The sequence below is a fragment of the Crinia signifera genome, chromosome 2 (assembly GCF_055691185.1).
Source record: "Crinia signifera chromosome 2, ASM5569118v1, whole genome shotgun sequence".
Taxonomy (NCBI): domain Eukaryota; kingdom Metazoa; phylum Chordata; class Amphibia; order Anura; family Myobatrachidae; genus Crinia; species Crinia signifera.
The window spans coordinates 366,108,988-366,125,713 of NC_139218.1; the positions used below are offsets into that span (position 1 = coordinate 366,108,988).

At 41.3% G+C, this 16,726-nt stretch overlaps 1 protein-coding gene across 3 annotated transcripts in view; it reads left to right on the forward strand.

The window, feature by feature from the left end:
• Window positions 1-16,726, forward strand: part of ARHGAP20 (Rho GTPase activating protein 20) — a 103,092-nt gene that overhangs the window by 75,028 nt on the left and 11,338 nt on the right. For all 3 annotated transcript variants that reach the window (XM_083169966.1, XM_083169967.1, XM_083169968.1), the window contains 2 exons: window positions 8,356-8,538; window positions 16,543-16,721. In XM_083169966.1, coding sequence (XP_083026092.1) covers window positions 8,356-8,538; window positions 16,543-16,721 — 362 coding nt within the window. The remainder of the gene's footprint in view (window positions 1-8,355; window positions 8,539-16,542; window positions 16,722-16,726) is intronic.

Below are 16,726 nucleotides of genomic sequence, written 5' to 3' on the forward strand. Positions count from 1 at the left end.
TTACAACGCTTGCGCCACTGGAGTGCCAGCTACTGAAACAAAACATCTGATGCGCCATAGGGCCTAAGATCTTTTGTATTACCCCAACAAACATACTTGGAGTCGGCATGAATATTGGCTGTTTTTTTTTTTTTTTTTTCAGTTCGCAGTACTATTAATGAGACTGCTGCTGCTGAGTGAGACGTCCAATGGGTTCAGCCTCTACTATGCCTTTTCCATCTATTACGGTATAGCCAGTGTACAATTTTTTCCTCTCGGTGTTGTGGAAAGAACGGAAAAAAAAAATGAATTACCTCTTCCAATGGGTTGTTACCACCCTTTGGGGGCATGCTGCAAAAGGTCTGATTCAAACATGTCATGCAATCATATTCGTCTCGGCTCCCACTAAATTCCACCATTCCAGCAACCTCAGCACCACTCCACCCTTTGTGCCTTTGGCGGGCACACCTGGTAAGAGTGTTGCTGGGTTTACAATATTACCCATTTTACATGGTAACATCAATGCAAGTTCCCATTTAGTGAACTTGGCTGATGAATATTTTTCACATGTTTAGGCAGAATTTTAGGAGTGTCCAGACTATATGAGGAGCATAAACAGTTAAAACACACCCCAACACCACATTCTCAGTTTTGTTTACCAGTAGTGCTATGGCGACTACACTGTGTAGACAAGTATGAATGTGCTTAAGTAATAGGGTTTAATTGCACACTGCAGTACGACATTGGTCAGGCTGGCATCACCAGGTTTCTTACGTCACTATATCTGTCGCCCCCTCAGCAGGTCTAATATTCTACATCACATGGTCTCTTGTGTCAGTTTTACCCATGGCAAAAAGCTGTAATCAGGCCTGTTTGTGAAGACATGGGTATTGTGATTGCACCTATTTATATGTAAATGCGTTTTACAACCCTTTTCATTCTTTGTAGAAGGGGAATGCTTTGTGCATTACTTGGACTGCTTTTCACAAGATGGTGGCTGTGGTTGCCCTGGGTAACATTAGGAGTAATGCTTAAAGTTATTGAGACTTTGTTCAAGATTTACTGAAAAATATCTCTATTGTGACTACTCGCTTTGCAGGGTACCGCATATTCATAATGGTATTTCTCTGCTGGGAGTGCGACAGATTCTTCGAACTATTTATCTATGATTTGTGGGTTTCTGGAACAGAAGGGTAGGGGAAGGAGAAAAAATTGGAAAAAGAGAGAGAGAAAAACTCAAAAAGGGTAGAAAATATTAATGACAGTAATGTGTACATTTATTTTCAACAGAAACATTTTTCTTTTATTTTGATGACGCCAGGATTTAGCACTATGGGGGAATTGGCTCTCAACTATTTGGTTCTTACCCTTGTCAACTCCTGTTCTGATTCGTAAGCCCTCCCTTTCTTTCTGTTTCCCAATGTGGTTGTGACTATGGGCTGTGTCTAGGGGTATTTAGCTAAAAGTTCTCTTTTTGGGAACCTTGTTATTTCACTGGGTATTTTCCCAGCTCAACCTCAGGTTTCGAATGGTGAGGCTGTACTTTGGGGCGCTATACTTTCTGTTTTTAACAGGGTTTCTATTGAAGCTATGGTTGCCATTGATCCTGTGTCCTTCCCATCTTTAGTTCAAAGGGAACTCGGTATTTGTGCTGTAGTTTTTAGCTACCTTAGATGGATTTGACTCTATAACAGTGGAATACAACATTAGCCTCTGAGGACTGTCCAGCATATCTTGCACTTCTTGTGTAAGATTTCTAGGAGTGTCCAGAAATACCCCATCAGGGGTGCAATAGATGACACATCCCATTTTACATAGTAAATCTCTACCCAGGAGGTTAGTCGGGCCGCTGCAGCCAACAGAAAAGAGTGTTTGGTATGCAGAGGCCCGCTTATAACATCTGCTGGTTTCGTCAGTGGGTAATGTTGTATTTTTTTTCTGTTACCCCGCTTGCTGCTACTAATTGCTTGACACAACCTAGACCAGGAGGGAATGTTGTTAACGGGTTAGGTACAAAAAAAAACTTTATATTTAAACTATTCCACTTACCCATATCTGAGGCTCCTCCCTCAGATATTGTCTTATGTTACCTGGATGTGGGGTGTATGTGTGTCCTACTCCCTGTTTGCATATATGTGTCATGCTTAGGGCGGCGTTGGCTACTAGGTGGGGCTATGGCTATGTGTTGAGACCTACCTGTCTTCTCCCATTGTGTCTCTCAGTTACTTACATATGTGTTATGTTTTCTATGGTTATTTACCCTGCAATGTCTGGCTATGTGTCCATTGTTTCCACATTTGAAACATACTATTTGGTTTTGTCTTTCTGTCATAAATCGTTTGTCCAGATCAACAGCAGATTTCTTTAAAGTGTGTATTGACATCTGTCTGCAGTTGGGGTGAATGGTTTCTAGGTTGGTTCTCAGATTTTTTCTAAGACCTTGTATCAGCACAGAGACAATCCCTCCCTTAAGATGTATGTTGTCCCCGTGGCCGGGGATACCAGAGTGTTTTGGCAACATCTGTAAAGCACGGTTGAAATATCCGCTGGTGGACTCACCATCTTTCTGTGTGATGGTGAACCCTAAGGTATTTTCAACTGTCCCTGGGAAATATACACCCAATTGTATATTTATTAGACATATATTTTCCTGGTTGCCCTGTTCAGTTAAGATCTTATCGCCCTCCACACCACTGTCTCGAATGAACTTCTGGACATCTATATGTGAAGGGAGGCAAGCTCTCAACATGTATCGCCAATCCTTATTGGTGGGCTCATCTGAATTTCCTCGCTCCCTTACAAATTTCTGACACTTTGCCAGATCTTTGCTGGGATCAGGGAAATTTTTGATGATTGAATGACGTTCCAATCGTGTCCATGTATTGTGCATGTCACTATCCTTTACAGGCATTACCTCATCCCCGCCTCCCCGTCCACAAGGAGGTTCCACTGTGTGCAGAGGGTGGATCTGTATTCCCCCTGCACCATTGGACAACATCCCAGGAGCAACTATCTCTGTGCTGTGTTGTGTGTACTTACCTGTGTCTAATACTATGCTGTTGACATCAGCCGTCTCCTCCTCCTGTGCTGGGACCCCAGCAGTGGGTTGCACCTTTTCCTCAAGCATGTTAAGGGCATGGGAGACGGCCAGTGCCAACAGCTGCTCGTTCTCCTCTCGGGTTTCCTTATAAGGGGGTAAGACAGGGTACAAGTTAGTAACGGATACATTATTACTTATGTCTTTCTTATGAGTCATTAACCCCTTCGGCACATATGGGGGTGGGGGAGTTGATTCTATTGCGGCAACGGTTGCATTTTTATTGTGGCTGATTGTGTCCGGCATTGCCAGATCTTTGATTCCCCATTGTTCCTGTCCTTCCTTCTGCCACAATTTAAGAATATCTATATGCTTCACTCTCTTCTTACGACTGGAGAGTAGGCATATTTCATCTTTTACTGCCGATAAGATTTCTGGATCGAAGCTACCAACACTGGGAAATTCTAACTTGCTGCCTTGTGTCATTTTTCTCCATTTATTTTGGTAAACAACTGCGAGTTCACCGTGCTTCCTGCACATAATAAAAGCAGCCGATCCTTTTGGCCGGCTTGCTTCCTCCCTAACATGCACGTTATCACAGCGTGACCCGTTATTACCCATAGTTACAGGAATAAACGTTCACAGCTTAATAGATATCGGTGGGTTATTACTTATCTGAGAGCTCCCCAAACACTCACTTCTACAGCTTCCTAGAACATCCCACAGTCAAGCAGGTGCGAAGGATACGAGGTACGATACTCAATCATCAAGTCTTTCAACTAGCAGCGAACTTCTAGCCAACTTGCTTGATGCGGCACAATTTTTCCAGGGTATAACAAACTTGTTTTCCTATACCCCCAAAAATTGGATTTCTAAAGTAGCTAATCGGAAACAAGTGCGTTCCGATGTATCTTCTTGTACCCTCCTAGCGGAATTAATTCCACTGAAGGGGCAGTTCCTATGGGCACGTCGTCACGTGAACCCTAACCTTGTCCTACCTGGACTGTACTACACTGCGCTTGAGTCGTGTCGTCACACACCCGTTCGCCTCAGTTATTTTTCACACTGGGCGCTGGTTACACCTTGGTCTTATGCATATATTTGAAATATTTCTGTACAGAAAATCTTCCCAAGTTGGTAGCTTTTCACTGGATACTTATGCAGGTATAAATCCCTTATAACACTCTATAGGAATCTATTAAAATAATGCTTGAGTTGCTTGTTTAAAAAAAAATGAACAAAAAGAAAAAAACTTATTTTCTTTTATTAATCACCGCCTCACTCGCAGTATATTGCTATACTGTGTAAATAAAGCTAGTGGTTAAATACTGTTCACCTTTGAGTTCCTATGTGTGCTGCATGTGCAGTACCAATGAACAGCCACGTGTGTACATGCACTGTTCACAGGCCGCCGATGAATCGGCCACCCACGTGTTCTATAGTGTATTTGCAAGGTTGCACTCGGGTTTCGCTATACGCAGTAATTGCGCTTAAATGTGGAATAAATCCCTTAACTCCGTCCGAAAGTTACGTATCAAGATGCGAAATAAATCCCGCACTTAATCCGTAAATCACGTACAAAGATGCGAAAATTTCCCGATATGGGCACGTGCGCGCGCACCTTGCGTAATACACAATAGACGCTTTACGTTACTGCAAAAGGCCCAGGACTTGTCGCCACGTGGCTGAGTCCCTGGTTTTGCAGTAACTAACAAAATGTTATAGCTTTGCACAGAGGGGATCCTCTATGTACTATAATAAACACAGACTCCACGTGTGCGAACCTTATCGCACGTGGTACATATACTATAATAAACAAGCAGCCCAAGACACTATACCCCGTTAAACTACTTGTGGCAGGCAGAAGTACAGTTTACTAAACACTTAGGTATGATATGCTTTAAAACACGTGGCTTTCACTTATTGTACTCCGGGTTCAGCGCTAGCACTTCCCGAACCCCGCACCGCCGTGGAATCGGCCTATCCAGCAATGGAAACAAATAAATACTTCCACCCTTTTGCTGGTATAGGTCGATCCGCACGCCTGGTACTGAGTTCTGGACTGTGGAGCGGACGGACGAGCCCTCAATTGTTAATGGCGATATGATTATTACCAGAGATACAATATGTGAAAAGCGCAGGTTACGTAATGTGTCCGTAACCTGCTTACCCTTTATACCTAGCTACGTGCGAACAAAACGTAGCGCAGCGTAGCGTACCTTTTAATTGTATGTTATACACTTAAGAACCAATACCTTGATAAGAGATCCCTTCGCAGGACTTTGTCTCTAATTCTGCGAATATACTTTAAAGGACAGAGTCCGCAATGTACCTTATCGCTATTATGCGAATAACCAGACACGACCACTGAATAGAAGTAAGGAGGTTAGAACTCCATATAAAAGGTTGTATTAAAGTCCCTAATGGACAAAAGGGGGTTACAGAAATAAGAATAAACAGGTATAACAAGTGATACAATCTACTAACAATGAATACTAACAAACTCTGCTAAGGGGAAAGAATACAATAATACAAGACACAATCAGCCAACAATACTTATAAGAATAAATACCGTGAAAATGCAACCGTTTACCGTGGTTATCTAGTAAGCGAAGCGCAGTCCGGTCAGAGCTCACTATCGTTCAGGAATGAACTATAGTCCGGTAGGAAGGTCCAGGGAAAGTAGATGTGCCGAAGAGACCGAGCCTGCTCCGGGTCGCCTATCTTATAGGGTCAGAAGGGGGAGGTCAAAGGCCATTCTCATTGGTCAGAGATCATGTGTCCGGTCCACTGTGATTGGAGGTTAGACGCTGTACCTGGTCTGACCAGGTGCAGGGGAGTGAACTTTAAGAGTCCTTTGTTTGGTGGTTTCGGCGTCAGCAAGGATAAGAACCGGTTTGAGCTAGTTTCCTTTGTTAACTACTTACAACAGAAACTGTCTCTGGAATATGGATTATGTCCATATCTATCGGGCAATGTACATTGCGACATATTCGCAATGACCGGAATACTTCGCATAATGAACTGAGCGGAACGGTACTAAACACGATATAGACAGGTGTGTGCAGGGCTAACTAAGCTATGTGTGGCGTTCTAAACCTTTTAACTATATTTCATTTCGTGTAAGTGTGTTATTATGAATTTATGTGTGATAGTATGTCTACTCTTCTGGTCCATATTGTCACACATACTCGGGTATGGAAACTTTATTTGCGCAACTCTGCGAACCAAAATGGCGGCCATACTATCACAAAATGGCGTGTGTGTACCTAGACTTCCACACCCTCAGTCTGACACTGAATTCCCCTCTACACAAACTTCAAATTTCCAAGTGCCAGTTATGGATAGATTATCTAGTCAGTAGGAAATTCTCGCTTTGCATTCTAAGGGGTAAATTTACTAATATGGGGATTCTATTAAAGATGGGATGTTGGCCATAATAACCAATTAAATTCTATATATTATCTTCTAGAAGGAGCTAAGTAAATAAGGTAACTCCCTATCTTCAATAGAAATCCCATCTTTGTAAGATATATGTATACTGACCTCCTCCCGACACAACCAGAAAAAATCTGGACAGATGCTATAACACCTTGGAGCAGGGACATACCTGGCACATTAGAGACTAACACCTTTCTTAAACCCATGGAGAAGACGCTGAAGATACTTTGCTCAGCCCAGATGCAAGAGGTCCATATAAAGACCCTACATAGGGCATATATATCTCAAGCACAGCGGAAATATTTTGTGCCGGGAGAGTCGGGAAGGTGCTTAAAGTGTAGAGGTCAGAGGGCTGACTTCTTCCATAGCATGTGGGACTGTGGACGCATAAGAAAATTTTGGGACAAGGTAATGGGGTTCATAAATAAGGTATGTCAACTAAAATTAGCTAAAGACCCCCTCGCTATGATATGTGCTAATTTTGCTAACTGGAACCTTCAGGGCCGGAAAACAGCACTGGTCCCTTTTCTCACCATTGTAGTGACAGTGGCAAAAAAAACCATATTGAGAAACTGGACGGTGTCATCCCCCCCGTTTCTTCACCAAGTTCGGATAACCTTGCTGAATTTGCTTCATCTGGATAGACGATCCACAGTCCCACACGTAGAACAGGGAGTCAAAAAATTCATGCATAAATGGGGAGTATATATAGACTCATTGGATAATGACACAAAACAACAAATATATTCGCTATATGAGGGCACCACATGGTACCTAACCAGATCACTCAGTACTGCATAAATGGCGACCAAGACCTGGTGGTGGGGGGGGGAGGTAGTTTAGTTTGGGGTTTGTATTGTTAAATTATTGTATGGTTAATGCAGAGAAGACAATTACAATGTTGCATTTGAATGTATAGAGCTTTATTACTGTTATTATGACATGACATGGAAAGCATATGGAACAATTCTCTGTACAAATGTATCCTGATGTTTATTACTTTTCTGCTAAAATAAAAGAAAAATGTTTTTAAAAAAAAAAAAAAGAAATCCCATCTTTGTAAATTGACCCCTTCATATCATCGCACAATTTTAATGGAATGCGTTTTACTTAACTGGAGGGCAGAAAATGCCTTCTCCACAGCATTTGAGGCCATTTTGCCTGGCTGGTTACATGACTCACTTTCAGTTGCTTACATCACCATGGCTGTCATAGTTTTTTTATGCTGTATGGTGTGTAGGGATGGCCATGGTTGCCTTTGCCATCGAAGGCAGCCATGGCAAAATAGCAACTGGCCATCGATAGTGTAAAACTATGCAATGGATGACCATTGATGTTTTATAAATCAATGGTCATCCATTTTCTTTGCCTGTGGGACAATCAAAATACAGGGATGGGGCTTCGTTGGTGTTAGGGGTGGAGCTATGCTCCGCCCCTAATTGAATTGAATCTTGACATTGATGGGGGGGAAATCATTTGGTTTTTCCCTCATCAATCAAAACTATCTGATTTATAATCATCGATGGTCGATGGCCATCCCTAATGGGTATGCGTCATTATTTTAAATAGGTATATACTTATGGTAGCTCCAGAATCGCTGATTTCTGGTTTCAGCCCCAGATGTATATATATGTATATATATATATATATATATATATATATATATATATATATATATATATATATATATATACTTGACAACAATTTTGGATTAGTATACTCGCATTAAGGAAAGTAGTATGTTGTAAATACAATGTTTTAAATTACACTACCGTAGTCTCCTAGGTGAGGGAGGCCATTTTGTGGGCGGAACCTGTGACATCATTATGTCATTCTCATTATAATATACAGTATAAGAGTTATATTACAGTAGAGTACTTTCATCTATTTTTCTGCAGGACATGAATACCCGTTTGGAATTAAAATGAGCCATATCCGTGATGCATTGCCTCAAATCCAGGGCACTAAGGATTCCGCGTTAGACCTGGAGGGGCCCTTCATCATGGAGCAGCTGCCCAGGGAGATGCAATGTCAGTTCATACTGAAGCCCAGCCGCCTGGCCGTGTGTCAGCAGCTAACTGGTGAGTCTCAGTGCTACAGAGGGCTCATTCAGTGCACAGTGTTCAACCCAACAAGTCTGTTATTACTGAAAGCTGACATAATGAAAGGGTAGAGACTCACATTCCAGCTGCCTGAGGTATTTTCCTAGAATTTACGGCATGTTTACACATATTGAGGAAAGTAACATTTTCAGGAAACCGTCCTCTAAGGCAGTTTCCAATTACAACAGGGAATTTTGAAAAATCCTGCGCAGTGTATGTTTATGTCAAAGTACACGGGTAGTGCTGCTGTATAGAACACATACACTCATAAGTGTGTGTGTGTGTGTCTGTGTGAGGTGGGGTTGTTGCTTTTATGACAGATTTACTTTTATTAATTAAAGGCTATTAAATTGTCTGCTGGGTCAGACTTGTAGCATTGCAATTAGGATTTGTTGTAAACGAATCAGGCTGACTAGCATGCTAAACTGTCCGGCTAGTATGCTAATTCCTGGCCACACCCACCCTTCTGCATTCAGCAGGGGAGGGGCTTAGTACTAGAAGACACATCCCATTCCTCTTTATTAATTGTCTTTTTATGAACATTTCCGAAAATGTACTTAATTTAGCATAGAACGCCAATTAGAGAATTCGCAATCGAACAACTGTGCATCCACATCAATATTAATTTGCAAAAACTAGCAGTATGCATAGAAATTGCATAGAAGTAGCAGTTTGATTGACAGGAAGCAGTGGTTTAGGGGCAGAAACATGGTTTGATTGACAGGAAGTTTAGGCATGGGAACGTGGCGATTTCTGGGTGTGTTTGTGAATACGGAGACATGCCCAGGTGTTTTTTTTGTTTGGGTCGATATATATAGAAAAACTAAAAACTCTGGCACTATTTTAATTAAATCCTTTATAGGTATATGTATATATAGCAGCGGTCCTCAAATGTGTCTGTACTTACACAATTTGATGGGTTATTATCTTAGGGGAACCGCATAAGCGGACTCCTAAAAATATTTTGCCCAGCAGAAGAAAAAAAAATTTAGAGAGGAGGAACTGCGCTTATTTATATAATCACTCAATTCACACCGCTGGTACAATCTGGCTGAATTGTATATTTAAACAATCATTTGTATTTTTATATTCTAAAAATAAAAACTGCATTTTTCCAATTCCTAGTAACAGTATAAAAAAATTGTATATACACATATATAATAACAATTTGTTAATAATCTTTGAAAATATATAATCAATTTGAATTTGCCCTAGTGTTACACCACAATTTATGACTACAAGTGGCCACTTTTGCTAAATACAGCCGACTTCTGATGTCATATACTCTGTTCTCCTTTTTGTATGCCGCAGTAGCTTATAGTAGATGGTTTTTATGTCCAATGATTAGTTTGACACTGTTACACATAATCTTATGATATAGCCATATTACTGTATCTTTACAATAAGACTCTCCACTAGCCTCCAAACTTTCAAACGTTCCCTGAAAACTCACCTCTTTGGGCAAGCCTATCATATTTACGTACCACACGCATAACCCACTGAGACACTTATGTATTATATAGCTTCCCTTCTGGACTTGTAACTTGGTGGGACTGCTATGCTATTACTGGTGACTGTCCTTGTGTTTCCCTCCTATGTTCCTATAGATTGTAAGCTTGCAGCAGGGCCCTCCTACCTCCAAGTCTGTCTGTTGTTACCCAGTTTGTCTTATCACTGTCTACTATTGTAAAGCGCTACGGAATCTGCTACGCTATATAAGAAACTGTAAATAAATAAATCTTCACCTCAATGGTAGTTGTACTTCAATAGTGGCAGTTCACGGGGAGAGGGGGTACATGACTCAGACCAGATGGTTGATGGTTGCGGTTGGGTCGATATATATCCCCAATATACAAGTAATAGGGGATTACTGTAGAAACAAGCAGTACCGAATTCCAATTTCAAGGACTAGTGCGGTACACCCATCCCCGATAAATGTTTTTTGTTTGGGTCTCTGATGTCAGCGATGACCACTTCCAGCCTGGTCCTTTAGCAGACAAGACCTAAAATGACGTAGATGAAAAAACCTGTTCAATTATTGAACCATGTCTGTTGTTGTTTTACCCCCGTTTTTGTTTTTTTTTGTGCTTTCTGCTCTTCTAAAAACTGGAAAAAATAGATCTCTTTTCACTAGTAATAAACAGAAGTGATCGACACGGCACACTGTACAACTGTCCAAATGCATGCGAAGCGAAATATCTGTGTAAAACCAATTGCTGCTCGTTAAGTATCCCCCAGTGCTAATTTAATGCTAAAGTTAAACAGCCTTTTATTGCAGTGACGGCCTACGGCAGCAGGTAAGCAGCTTTCACCAGCCAGCTAATTATAGCCCAGCCTGCTGAGGGTGATCTGTAAGCCCATTGTCATTCACAGTTCATCCTTTTCACACATAACGCGGCGCAGTGCTTACAGTAGTATCTGTCAGGCAGGCTGCACAGGTTTGCTAAGGGAAAGCAGAGCGTCGTGGCGGAGAAAAAAACACAGCTCATAAGTTAAATAGGGGATTTCAGTTTAGACTATAGTAGCTGATCTGTAAACCTAAATACATGTCTTCATTTTAAAAAGTGAGACTTAACTGCAAAGGAAGTTTAGCCTATGTATACGGTATACAGAGATTGGTTACAGATGAATCCTCCAGTATATACTGTAGTTAGTGTGTCATCACTAGAGACAGGATTATATGCATTTGCATATTTGCATATGCATTTGCATATTTTGCCCATTCTCACTGGTTATTGCATATTTTACCTAAAATCTAGTGATGGTGCATATTTTAGGCCCCGCCTTCTTCCCACCGGTGAGTCACAACACTGCTTTGCCCTGCTGCTGCTGGCCAGGAAGTGGTAGAGTGTGCAGGCTGGTGCAATATGTGCGCAGTGTGGGGCACCTTGGATGTACTCTATGTCTGACACTGCTCTAGGCTGCCAATCCATGTTGATAAAAGTCAGTCAGGGCGGATGCCATTACGAAGCTCCTGAACCTTTGCCTGCCCCAGGCCTGGGACTTTACACCAAGAGACAGACTTCTGCAGCAGAGGAGGCTGGCAGAAGGATTGTGACATCACGCGGCGCAGAGAAAATGCTGTGTCACAGTGAGTATGCGGCGCAGGGAGGAAGCCTTCCACTGCGCCGCCCTCACATGCTATGCTGACATTTGATGAGGGTCCGTGTAGTTGATGGAACAAGAGCTTTGGATGCTGCAGTATGCTGTAGCAGCCAGGAAGAAAAAAAATCCTGTGCACAACAGTAGACATCTGCAGATGCTGTGGGCCTATTTTTGAGATTTATTTGCAACTAATTATATGCTGATTTAATTACTTTTTTTTTATTATTTAATGTAGCATATTTTAACACTTTTCATGCATATTTTAAGTATTTTTCATGCATATTTGCATGCATATTTCAAGCTTTTTTTGTTGCATATAATCCTGTCTCTAGTCATCACAGAAAATGTCAGATAATAATGTGATTAGTTGTCTGTTTGAGGAAAATGAATGACAATTTTGAAAAATAACTTTAATGTTATAACTCTTGCAGCAGTGATAATCAATTTAATGAGTCAATCAATCAGTCAATCAAAACTTTATTGTCACTGTACCCAGTGGCAAATGCAGGATTTCTAGAGGGGGGTTTCCAAATGTAATCCAAAATCTCCCACTCTACAGCACGTTGGAGTAAGTACGGGAGTCTGGGAGATAACAGCCTTGAAAATTGGTCTTTTTTTACACTGGATACTGTATGGAATACAGTATTATTTTTTAACAGTACAAATGGTCTATAGTATAGGCTGTTTCAAATGATAAGATAAGTGGTCAGGAAAAGTTTTAACATATCATAATAAATAAATACACAAATGTAATAGAATTAGTACTGCAATTTCTCCCACTTCATGGTAAGGGGCCTGTCTCTTCCTCTTCCTGGAAGCTACTCTCTGTCCATTGAGATGTTTGAGGGCTCAGATCCACACATACAGTAAATGTGGTATAGAAGAAGCTGGTACACTAGGCATGTGCAGCAGCTCTGCTCTGTTCCTGGTGACAGCTCTATTGTTCATATTATATACCAACTATTGTTGTCATAATTTAAGGCCAAGAGGTGGGGGGTTCCCGGGCAACCAGAAACCCCCCTACCTATGGTATCCTATATTTTAAGTAAAGGTTTCAGCAAATCCTCAGATTCGTACCAGCTCCAGATCAGTCAGCACATATTCTAAAAATAAGAGGGAAGAGCCCTCATAGTGTATTATTTAGAACACGTTCTGCACTAACATCAGAATACTTCAAATATATAATACGAATGCTCATATCAAAAAATTCTTGCTTTTCATTCACGTTGGCTGAAACCCAAATCATAGACACGTTTACAGGAATTCCTCTGTAGTAAATATAGAAACACTCTAGTGTAAAACTATAAAAACAATCCAACGGGCCAAGCCTGAGCAAGTTCCCCCAAATCCTCGCACCATTGGATGTGTCCACAACAGTCTGCTTCAAGTATCCCTGTTTAGTGTACCACAGGCTAAGCCACACCAAAGCGCTAATCCTAAAGTATAAATTTACTAAGATGGGAGTTCTATTAAAGATGGGAGGTTGCCCATAGCAACCAATTTAGATTATATCTATTATCTTCTGAAAGGTACTAAATAAATAAGAATCTAATTGGTTGGTATAGGCAACATCCCATCTTCATAAGAACTCTCATCTTAGTAAATTTACCTCAAAGTGCCTAATACACTATGGGGTATTCAATTGTAGTTGAAACTGCCCTCTTGTCGGAAAGATGGCAGTTTCCAACTTGAATAGGTCAGAAAGGGCTCTGACCTATTCAATAAAGTCTGTTTTTTTTATGGCAGGAGTAGCCACAGATCCACGGGTCGGATTTGGCCCCAATTCCGGCAATCTCAATCCGAATTGAAGAGATGAGGCAGGGAGGTCTTACCGTCCACCATTCTTATGCCCTCCTCCCGCCACCACCCCAGTCGCTCACCCAGTCCCGCCGTTGGACTGGATTAGCAACAGCAGCCAGATCCGACAGATGGATTTGGCTGCTGATTGAATAGGGTTATGTCCGATCCATTCCAACAAATGAATGTCGGAAAAGAACTGACATTAATTGAATCTACCCCTATAAGGGAACTAAAACGCATACGAGAGATGCAGATACGAGAGATCTCATCAAGCGTCATTATATTATTTATTATTTATTTAATTATTAACAGTTTCTTATATAGCGCACACATATTCCGCAGCGCTGTACAGAGAATATTTGAACATTCACATCAGTCCCTGCCCCAGTGGAGCTTACACTCTATACTCCCTACCACATGTACACGCGCACACAGTCATTCTAGGGTTAATTTGTTGGGAGCCAATTAACCTACCAGTATATTTTTGGAATGTGGGAGGAAACTGGAGCACCCGGAGGAAACCCACAAACTCCAGACATGGTGGTAATGGAACCCATGACCTCAGCGCTGTGAGGCAGTAATACTAACCATTACACCAGCCGCGATGCCCATGGATTATACTTTATCTCCAAATTTCTACAAGCTTCTTTGCTAGACCAATGCCAATTCTAAGAACCTCCTAGTACAATATGAGATTCACTCAGAGCCAGTCGCAGATCTTTAAAAATCAGTATTCGTTGATTTCTTGGTCTTTCCAGCATCCTTATGACACTCTGGGTAGTGCTGCATTTCCCAGTCCTGGCCCAGTCACCAGCTCTCCCCTACTGTATAGCCATGCGTCTATAATGTGCAAGGACTGACATGCCCACTTTGTGCGTCTGTAGAAGGTTTTAGATGTTACCACCAGTTGCACCATGAAAACTTAACACCAGCTCTATGATAGGTGCAGATTCTCCCAATATGGCCTCTGATGCGAGCGATTAATCACCTGTTTATGCAACCAGTCCGCCACACTCGCATAACCCACTTCTGAGTGGGAGCATCTCAGTGCGTCCGCTAAGCCACCTCCCAGCCACGCTCCAGGATTGCCCGGTCCGGTTCAGCGGTCTAACAAACAGTTGTAAATAACATTGGATGTTTTCTGTATTGAAGCATCAAGAAAATACAAATAAAACTTTTTTTTACATTTTTGTTTCCATTTTACCAAAATTTATTTCCACTTTCTGTCATTAATTTCTAGTCACGTTTCCTTGGGCATTTGATGCCGGCTGCAGAGAAAACATAAAACACAAAACATAAACACGCCAATACTAAACATAACAGCATGCAAATGCAGCCGCCAGACTATTAACTAACCAGCCCCGCTCCAGCCACATAACTCCCATTCTCTACGCCCTTCCCTGGCTACCTGTAAAATGGCAAATCTTTTTCAAGATTGGCTTACTCACTTTCAAGGCCCTACATGACCAGGGCCCAAGGTACCTGCAGCAGCTGCTGATCCCTTACTGTCCTACTCGATTACTACGATCCACTGAAGGACTACTAACAGTACCAAGAATCTCCCTGAATTCAACTGGGGGTCGAGCTTTCAACTTTGTTGCTCCAACTCTATAGAACTCTCTTACTCGCACAGTGCGAGAAGCCCCCACAGTAGATTCCTTTAAAAATGGACTCAAGACGTACCTATTTACTCTAGCATTTTAATGATATCTACTGTTAAGCTTGTTGTGTATTTTGAGCTGTAAAGACAATGGTAAAGCACTTATACCCCTTTCACATCGCACTTTTAAAACGGTATATTGCCGTTTTTTTTCCATTTTAAAACGTTTAAGGCTGCAGTGGGAAAGTGCCAGAGTTGATTTACCGGTTAAAGTTAACCGGTATTTCAACACGGTTAAAAAGCAGAGTCCTACACGTTTTAAAGCCGTTTTTTTGGCAGTTTGAACAGCTCTATTTCAATGGCTTTAAACGTGTCCCTTGGGGGTTAAACGGGTTGAATGTTTGAATGGTATTAAATGATTTTTAAAACGGTTTTCACCTGCAATGTGAAAGGTCTCAAGGCTCTGACCCATTTTAAAGTCCCATTTAAGAATACCGTGTCATTACCCATTTCTGCAATGTGAAAGAGTCCTATTAGGAGAAACGTGCTATATAAATATCATTATTATTATTATTATTATTATTAACTATAATAAGGGAAAACCAAAGGGAAAATAGTTGTAAATTGAGTCCGGTACTTTGCACTTCTTTGCTGGAAAGTCACAGGGTTACCGAAGGGCTATGTAGAGAAATATTTTTATAAGTTAACGTCTTCAGCAAAGTCTTTCCACCCAGTCCCAGGGGCGAGAGCGCGAATCCAAGAGTGTAATATATAAAATAATAAAAAGTGAAAAAGAAACAGGCTGCAATCGCTATAATTCATATCTCACTTGTCCCAGAAATACCACACCCGAAAAAAACCTGAATTCTTTATCAGTTACACATGGGTCCAGAGCTGTCCTTCTTACTTGGAATCTGCAACCTGAGACAATTGTGTTTGTCAAAATAAAGATCCTGTAAAATCCTTGGCTGCCAGAGGGGTTAAAGTAATCCAGTAGTGTTTTCCTCTCAACATAACTCTTGGCTGAAACAAGACGCTTTAAATTTAGGGCCAACATTACTTTGGTGGGGCTGGGTTTTTTTTACGGGATCCAAGTGTGCTGATTGTTTTACACGAAGATTGGCTAAAGTAGTCTCGCAGGACAAAGGAAAAGTATTTAGGTGTCAGCATTATGTATCTTTTCTGCCGAAAACGACATTCCTGACATATAAATGGGAACTGCCTATCGAGCCCATAAAGCCGCCTGACCGACAATTAAAATTATGTTTAATGTACATAGTTTAATAAATCACATCACATAGTTTAATAAATTAGCAGTGCAGAATACCAGGAATTATGTAATCAAGTCATCGTTACTGGGCAAAATAAACGAAGACTGAATTGTTTTGTTCTTTAACCGACACTTGTGGTCTCACCCAATGAGCAAAACAAATCCCGGTATTGCTCTCCCAGTAAATGGTTTCACCTTTTCCCTCCAGATCCGGGCCAGAAGCCATTTAAAAGGAAACGGTCGATCATTAATTGGACCTTTTGGCGTGGATCAAATACTCAACTGGATAACATCCAACTTTCTCCAACCTCTTCAACCCCTGGAAGGCTCTTTGGCCTTTCCTTACCATCCATCTGTGAGAATGACAACCTGCCTAAAGCCATCATGGTGAG